General features: G+C 36.4%; 2 protein-coding genes across 3 annotated transcripts; one reads left to right on the top strand and one right to left on the bottom strand.

The window, feature by feature from the left end:
- Nucleotides 1-3,409: 3,409 nt before the first annotated feature.
- Nucleotides 3,410-5,282, bottom strand: LOC141905284 (RNA polymerase II transcriptional coactivator-like). The gene is made up of 4 exons (XM_074794113.1): nucleotides 5,159-5,282; nucleotides 4,459-4,581; nucleotides 4,137-4,242; nucleotides 3,410-4,043 (listed from the first exon to the last, which is right to left on the bottom strand). The coding sequence occupies exons 1-4, from the start codon at nucleotides 5,213-5,215 to the stop codon at nucleotides 3,964-3,966; spliced, it is 366 nt and encodes a 121-aa protein (XP_074650214.1). The 5' UTR covers nucleotides 5,216-5,282; the 3' UTR covers nucleotides 3,410-3,963.
- Nucleotides 5,050-7,393, top strand: LOC141905282 (folate receptor gamma-like). 2 transcript variants are annotated; one of them, XM_074794112.1, is made up of 5 exons: nucleotides 5,050-5,129; nucleotides 5,757-5,942; nucleotides 6,224-6,415; nucleotides 6,549-6,687; nucleotides 6,775-7,393. In XM_074794112.1, exons 2-5 carry the CDS (start codon nucleotides 5,766-5,768, stop codon nucleotides 7,071-7,073), a joined length of 807 nt encoding a protein of 268 aa, XP_074650213.1. In that variant the 5' UTR covers nucleotides 5,050-5,129; nucleotides 5,757-5,765; the 3' UTR covers nucleotides 7,074-7,393. The 2 variants fall into 2 exon arrangements, with proteins under 2 accessions (XP_074650213.1, XP_074650212.1); XM_074794111.1 differs by lacking the exon at nucleotides 5,050-5,129 and adding an exon at nucleotides 5,496-5,619.
- Nucleotides 7,394-7,933: the final 540 nt, after the last annotated feature.

Raw genomic sequence — 7,933 nt, 5'->3', positions numbered from 1 at the left:
TGTGTAATACGTTTTTCTCGCAGTTGCTATTGCAAATATGCAGAAAACCTATCATCGCTGCTTTGCGGCTATATTCAATATATTTAAGTATATTCATTATTCAGTATCGGTTATATCCAGTTTTGTGAAACAGATACACACCCGCAAATTGTTTTGTACTGAATCCTCATCCTCCGCATGATTCAAGTTTCTCTAAATCTTGTTTTCATATTGATAACCAATAATACATCCAATTTCTATGTATATTTCTGATGTAAACCGTTTGAAAATGGTCGATACAATGTGCACTTTCGTGTGAAGAGAAGAACATACGGGGTGAAATTAAAAGAATATGTTTGCAATTGATTTCCGATTACTCGTCTCTCTTCTAAATGAACAAACGCGAATATCACGGCAGAAAAATATATCATAAGTTCTGTTCACGCGATTTTTATTTTCATGAAAACTTGCAGTATGAAGAAATGCGTTAATGTGTAATTCATGAAAAAGTAACGTATTTCGATGCAGTGCATGTTATATAATTTCCTCCAGTAATCAGTTTTATTTTTCGAAGTTGTAGCTATTTCTGATCTTTCGCCACATTGAGTCAAATTTAACTTCGGAATTTAACCAGGAACTTTAGAACTGAGATTAAACACTGTCAAGCTTAGACTTAAGACCAGTCCAAGACCAACTTAGTTCTAAAGCCAATCTAACAACGTAAGACCAGTCTTAAGATTTAAGAAGACTTTTGGACTTAAGTCACGACTGTGCAACTGGCCCCAGGTGATTAGGATTACGAATGTGGCTGCTGCTGCTGCTGCTGCTGCGAGCACCAGATTGCACCGGCTACGTGTGTGGCACATACAGCACGCAATCAACTCAATTCACCGCGATATAATCATTTTTATAGACTATCGATTAGTCGTGATTGAAAATCTGCTACTGATCATAAGCATTGATCTGTTTTATTATCGTTATGTCGTGCGTGCAGGTAGAATCATATTGATAATCGGTTTATGAAGCTGCTCGAGTAGACAGTGTATATTGAGGCAGTATCGAGTATCAGTGCAGTACACCATATCTCTCCTGATTAAATGAAATAGTTAATATCTCCGCCGACTATGAAGTCACGAGATTAGCCGGACGAGTTTCCTACAGCATCCAGTTGCAAAGTTGTGAGTAAGAAAGAAAGTTATGCCAAATTATTCCATTTCAAATGAGTTATATTAAGCCTTACTCAGGACCGATGAACTGGAGGTGCGAGAAACTGGATCCATGGTTGACAAAGTTTGATTTTGATGAAATCTAATTTTGTTTTTACACGGTTTATGTTTGGCAGACATCGAGAGGTGTAAAAACAGGTTATGTGACCGTTATCAACTATTCCTATACTCAATACACATTTCTTACTGACGGTAAATTAGTCTCCCATTGGTTATTCGTGTTTTGGATGACTTTTCTTTTTGTGAGTTTTCTATGTCAGCAACTTTGACATTTCCGATATATACAAAAATAGAACATTTTATATCCGAAGTCTGGCGAAGTGATGGCATTTTCCGAAAGGAGATATGATATCCCAGTGTCCGAGTATCTATTATAAGACCAATTAGCCACAAGTTCTCATTATTTCTGCTTATTAAACAGCTGTCCACTGTCCGTGCTTCAGAAAGCAGTAATCAATGCCCATATATTCCAGAGATACAAGAGTCAGGCATGAGAGATTCCTTCCTATAAAACAGCTGAGTCTCATTAAAGCTTCGTTCGTTAATCAAAAACACACTTCGCAAACTAATCATATATATGTATTCATATAAACCCCTCGAATATAAAACATTGCGCAATCTAAATATATCCGATCTGAACAGTTTCTAGCCCTTTCTGAGGACGTTTTGATTGTTGGAGATGAAAAGAAACGATAAACAACCGCAGGTGATGGAAATTGATGATATTTTTAAAAAGCTTTAACGCCCAAGAACAACTAGACACTATTTGAAATGAGAAACACGCGATGAACTTGAGAACACTCGTTTATGTTACATCTAGAAATCATCCACACGAAACTGACATTCCATCGAAACTCCACCACTCGTGTTCAATGAAAATACCTCTTTTTTCAACAAATAATATCTGCAGGCTGTATGCAAACTGACTAATCAACCAGAAAACATCAAAGCTGATTAACCCCTACCCCACCAATCAGATTACTTATCATTATAACGCGACGTTACCGTTGGATTATATTTCTATGTTGTGCAAAGAATCCTGTTATTACGATAATAAAGCATATTAGCGACGATAATACCTTTAAAGTAAAGCCTTTGATGACGTCGCCATCAGCGATTTTTCACACAATATTCCGGCTCGATGTTTCCAGTATATCGCGATTAGCTTCGGTTATATAATAATGAGGATTTATTTGAGAGCTCGCGGTACTGTCGTCATCCGCGCCAATCAGATTATACTTTCAGCAGCTATCAACAAAGACGGACCGTGGTCTGAGAGCGCTATTATCAGCCCACGGCACGACATTAAAATAATGAAATAATTGACTAGTCCGAAATGTTGAAATCATGCGACTTTTTGACTGAGAACCCGGCCCGAAATATATCTACACTTATTATTATTCAGTCAATTTTCGTGGGTTTTTCGTTTTTGGTGCGTCTTCTTGTTTGAGAGAAGATTGAAATAGAGCTGCGCGTTATTAGAATGAAACTGACTAGAATATTTTACCTCATTTCAACCAACTATCATTTTTGTGAATACGGTCTTTCTATCTCCTCGCGGCGAGAACCCGTACGACGATAGACCAATTCATGGACACAAATTTGATAACTTATTAAACATCATTGTTTATATAGAAACAAAGAAATCTGATGTGAAGTATATTTGCCAGCGAGATCAGCAGCAAATAAAGTTACGGAAAAGTACAGGTTAAGCTGCTCCGAAAGACATATAAATCTAGGCTAAGCACTCTCAGTTAGGACTCAAAAGTCATTTTGCCATTATTGAGTCGTCAGGCCATTTCTACAAGTAGATTAATTAATGCATGACTCCGGATGTTGCAATATGTTCAGAGGAACTTTACGTCCGTTATAGATGTGTTTAGAATTCATAATCATTTCATCGTGTATTATTTTATATGGCGCTCGATTGTTTTCTATGATGAAGGGTCATTAGGAACGCGGCTGAGTACGAACGATGCCCGGTCGCACCATCTGGTGGGACACGATATCAACTAAATCGCTATCCTTTTCATATTTATAGCAGCAGCATCATCGGGGCACATCCTCGAAACCGATTAAAACGTTTTGAATATTGCATCGTCTTCCGGCCGTAGTCAGTCGAGAAAAATGTATCCTAAAAAATTCCATCCATAAATTGAAAAATTCAAGATCAAACTTAAGACAAATGTTTTTATTACAGAAAATACACAAATATCAATCAATTACATTCGTTGACATCTATCAGGGTCAAAAATGGTTTTTTCATTACGTTTCAAAAATGCTTAGCCCCGAGATATAATGTATCTATTGAACATCTCGGACAGTCCCATTTTATTATCTTAGTATAAAAATTTCCTCTCCGAGGGTTCGTACTATTTACAGTCTCTGATATTTGAGAGGGCCAAAAATGAAAATTTCTTAATGCTACTAAATGTGAGACTCACTAAGACAGAAATGAAAGTTTATGAAAATAAATGCTTGGCTTCGTTACTAAAACCATGAGTAATTAATACCACATTTCAAAAATTCCATAGTTTCAGACACAAAACTTAAAATTTCACAATATTTCGAAGCCTTGAAAAAATTATTACTAAATGATTCTCAGTACGAACCCTGACAAATTCTTTACAACATTATTTCACTACAATAATCAGTTTTCCCTGCTGTGTGATAAAATAAACTACAGTGACGCAGAGACAGGGCCAGACGGGAATCTGCGAGGGTACTTTTACCATCCACTCACATCCTTTTTTTCTGCCTACAATTTCTTGACGTCTTTATCAATTGCATCCATATTCTGTTTCAACATGTTCCACTGGTCAATCGATAGTGATATTCCTATAGTAAAAATACAGGAGATCAAAATATAAAAAGTAATTCAGGAATTTTGTCGCGAGTCACTGAATCAGATCAGAATTAATCGAATTTTACCTTTTCTTCCCGGTTTCAGATCTCCATCTTTATCGTAATATTCTCTGATATTCACCAGCGGTTTACCACGAAATTCCGACACAGAAACAAATCTCATTTTAGAGAGCTACGAAATCAGAGAAAATACAGTTTAAAATACAGTTTAATCTTAATAAATGATGAAGGTTAAATCAGTTGAACAATACAGGTACAGTGCTGACATCTAGGGGTGTCTAGCTTAGTATACTCCGCCAGTTACTGAATGGTCATGACATCTAAAGATATCATTATCAACTAATTATTGACTTGTTAGAAATAATTAAACTGATTGGAATTAACCTACCTTATACATAGTCTCTCCTGATTCACCCTTCATTGTTCCATCATCCTCATCAGCTGGGGGTGGGGAAGATGCCTTCTTCTTAGCTTTCTTATCTTCACTCTTCGACTTTTTCTTCTTTGGTTGCTATTCAGACAGAAATAATCATTATAACGTCTTATAGGTATTTTTCCAGATGACAAACATTCATGTATAACATAATGGAAAAAGATGAGGCCAGTGTTATTTGTGTAATGTTTTAAATTTAGAGCATCCCAGAAACAATCCATATGCATGTGCGAATCCGCTGTATTTAGAAAACTTGAAGTAATAAAAGGCGAATATTGGTATCCCAACACAAAAGCACCAGACACGGTAGCGTGCACAGCACTCTCCCAACAAAGCCAGATTGAAATGCTGGCACCAATCTGAATTTGGTTCACATCTTGACCTTACTGACATCTTGCACACTAAATTAGATAATGCTGCATAAGATAACATCCCACAAATCAATCCTCTATGGAAGTTTTTGCGGTTCAAAAAGCCGCCATTTTGTTTTTCCGATACGACGCCGTAGCTCTAGAAATGCGTTTTTAAATTTTAGGGAGCGAGGCGAGGGAAGCTGGTGCGAGGAGGGTACATAGAGAATCCCGATTCAAACGGAACCGAGTGACAACTGAAGACAAATAGCAGTAGTTCGTGGATCGTTTTATTTATCACTCACCTCAACTTCAGAATCTGAATCTTCGGAAGAACTGATGAATTCCTTTGTTTTCGGCATCTTTCGTTCTTGTTCCGCGAGAAAAAATTTAGCAAACTAATATGTTGCGAACCGGCTGTACTAAAATGTTGCGTAAATTAGCGCCTCCACAATCGTTGCAAATCACATAACTCTGTGTTATGTGAAATTCCGATGAAATTTTACAATGCAGAAAAATTGAAAATATAATTTGTACTTCATCGCACATTATAACTTTACTTTATCAATTGGAAAATACTGTTGCATTCACGCGTCTTCTTCGTAACAATACAATACAATTCAATAAAACTTTATTGACTCAAAAATGTTAGACACGATACGACGACTTAAACATTTAAATTGTAACCTAATAGTGTGCCTACTAAAGAATAATTCTTCGTAAATCGTTGATTTTTCCTTATAATAATATGATCGAAAAACAACTGGTATGTTTAGTGTTTGATCTTGTCTTTATGAAGTTCAAAGACAAGATTTGTAATGTGAATTTTGCTGTGGGCTCACGACTTTCAACACCAGAAATTCGGTGTCTTGTTTGTAATTTTTTTCTGTTTGTTTTCTGTAGAATTCAGTGATGTCATCAACATCATCATTACTGCTACTTGTAATCATCAGTGCATTACTGTTTACTGATGTCAATACAGAAAATAGATTGAAATATCTAAAAAGTGCCGGTGATTTTTTGAATATATGTCCTCGCGGAAACCACCACAAACAAGTGCCGACTGAAGAAAGCGTTTTACATGGACCGGTAAGTATTATTAAACCCTTTCAGTGCTGACTAATTAAATACCTGAAAGTGCTGGAGATAAGTTTTAAACAATTCACCCCAGTGCGATGCATAACGCACGGTGTATGTATCGTTAGTTACTTATATTTCACTATGTTTAACAGGTAGCTAAGTCATTATGACTGATTTACACACCGCACTGCAATGCAGATGCACCGAAAGGGTTAATGCACCTTCATTATTAATCTGAATGAATATTCAAATTTATATTCAAGAAAATTGTGTTATTTTTGTTCATTCAGTGCAGTGATTGGCAGAAACGGTCGTGCTGTACGACGGACATATCAGAAAATATTACTAAACAGCATGTGATGTATAACTTCAATTATAACCACTGCCCTGGTCATCACATGTCCGCTAAATGTAAAAGGCATTTTCTTAGAGATCTCTGTTTTTATGAGTGTTCACCAAACGTTGGTCCTTGGCTTGTGAAGGTAATTAGCTACACTTTTATCAATTCTTCTTCCTTAATCTTTTTCCTGATTGTAAAACTTTGATATCAACCTCTACGGATATTAGATTCACAATATTGAAGGTCTTAATTGATTTCAACATTTTGTGTTCTAGGTATCCCAGTCTAAAATTAGAAATGAACGATTCGTGAAAGTTCCTCTGTGCAAGAGTGAGTGCGATAGCTGGTGGAATGATTGTAAAGATGAATACACTTGCCGGTCTAATTGGGCTTATGGATTTAATTGGACTACAGGTAATGCTAGTCTACTGACAATCTATAGAAGTAACTTCCATTAAGAAGATTTGGTAATGATAGTTATTTCACCGATATGTTTTCCAGGAACTAACCGCTGTCCAGAAGGTTCAATGTGTAAGACTTTTACGTATCACTTCAAAACAGCTAAAAAGTTCTGCGAACAAATCTGGGATCAGTCATACGTCGTTGCTAGTGATGATGAAATGTGTTTTCGTATGTGGTTCAATGGAAGTTCGACACCAAATCCAAATGACAAAGTAGCATCTCTCGAAGCAGCTAGACTTCAAATGCTTCTTAATCACAGTCACAAATTTTCAATTTCTATATATATTGTATCATTAATGAGCATTGTAACATTTTTCCTGAACTCTTTTTCATCATGAGTTATGATTTGATTACCAAGATTACTTGTTTTTGATTTGGCCAGAAAAAAAAAACATTCCTAAGACAGTACCAGCAGCAACGTTGAATATGAAAACTGCCAGTAGTTGAGTTCTTTCAGTGTCTATGTGCAGCTCTCCTTATGTGTGCAACTCTTTCATTTGCATTTACTTAAGTTACGTATACTTGAAACCACAATACTTACTTTGAGATCTAGTTCATCCTAAGTTATGTGTTACCTTTCACGTTGATGTTTAAGCTTTTATATGATATGTTAAATTAACACTGAAAGCATGGAGATAGCTTTTAGAATTAAGCGCCAATATTTTGTAGAAATTGTGCTAAAAATAAACCTTAAATTTTACACTACATCATGGATATTGTGATTTCAAATGATTCACCGAGTTAATAGTCCGTTGAAGCCTGGAATGTACCGCGCTGATGGAACCTGTGCACATAAATGAAATAAAGAGATTTTAAGAAGGAATCAACCCCCAAGTACCGTGTCTTACCTACAGCCTAAATCCAATCCTATAACGGTGTATGATCCTCTGATACAGCGATGTCAAACAGATGAACATCCGCCATCTTACGAGGAAGCCAACACAAACACCAAAACCTGAAAGATTTTTGAAGTGGATTAAATTCAAACTTGTGTTAAGTCGTTTCATTCACATTGAAGTCATGTCTTGAGTTCCGATTTGTTGGCCTATTTCTAACTCGCTACGTGTAGGTCGTTACTCGGATACGTCCATCAGATGATCGTCACAGCTACGGCGACGAGAAGGTTGATAAATTGAACACAGCAAAATTATAATATTACTCGCGCGATTTTTAGACCTCCCTTACCTAGAATCGTAAA

Source organism: Tubulanus polymorphus, chromosome 5, assembly GCF_964204645.1.
Source record: "Tubulanus polymorphus chromosome 5, tnTubPoly1.2, whole genome shotgun sequence".
NCBI classification, from domain to species: Eukaryota; Metazoa; Nemertea; class Palaeonemertea; order Tubulaniformes; family Tubulanidae; genus Tubulanus; species Tubulanus polymorphus.
Note: the sequence above shows the minus strand (reverse complement) of the source record. Positions and strands in the feature narration are given on the sequence as shown.

What these genes read in the sequence shown, in the direction of transcription:
- LOC141905284 (XM_074794113.1), bottom strand. Translation starts at nt 5,215, where the DNA reads ATGCCGAAAACAAAGGAATTCATCAGTTCTTCCGAAGATTCAGATTCT. An exon ending in ATTCAGATTCTGAAGTTGAG is followed by an intron (nt 4,582 to 5,158) that starts GTGAGTGATAAA and finishes CTGTCTGAATAG; the next exon opens with CAACCAAAGAAGAAAAAGTC. An exon ending in TCTGAAACCGGGAAGAAAAG is followed by an intron (nt 4,044 to 4,136) that starts GTAAAATTCGAT and finishes TTTTTACTATAG; the next exon opens with GAATATCACTATCGATTGAC.
- LOC141905282 (XM_074794111.1), top strand. An exon ending in TTGGTCCTTGGCTTGTGAAG is followed by an intron (nt 6,416 to 6,548) that starts GTAATTAGCTAC and finishes TTTGTGTTCTAG; the next exon opens with GTATCCCAGTCTAAAATTAG. An exon ending in TGGATTTAATTGGACTACAG is followed by an intron (nt 6,688 to 6,774) that starts GTAATGCTAGTC and finishes TATGTTTTCCAG; the next exon opens with GAACTAACCGCTGTCCAGAA.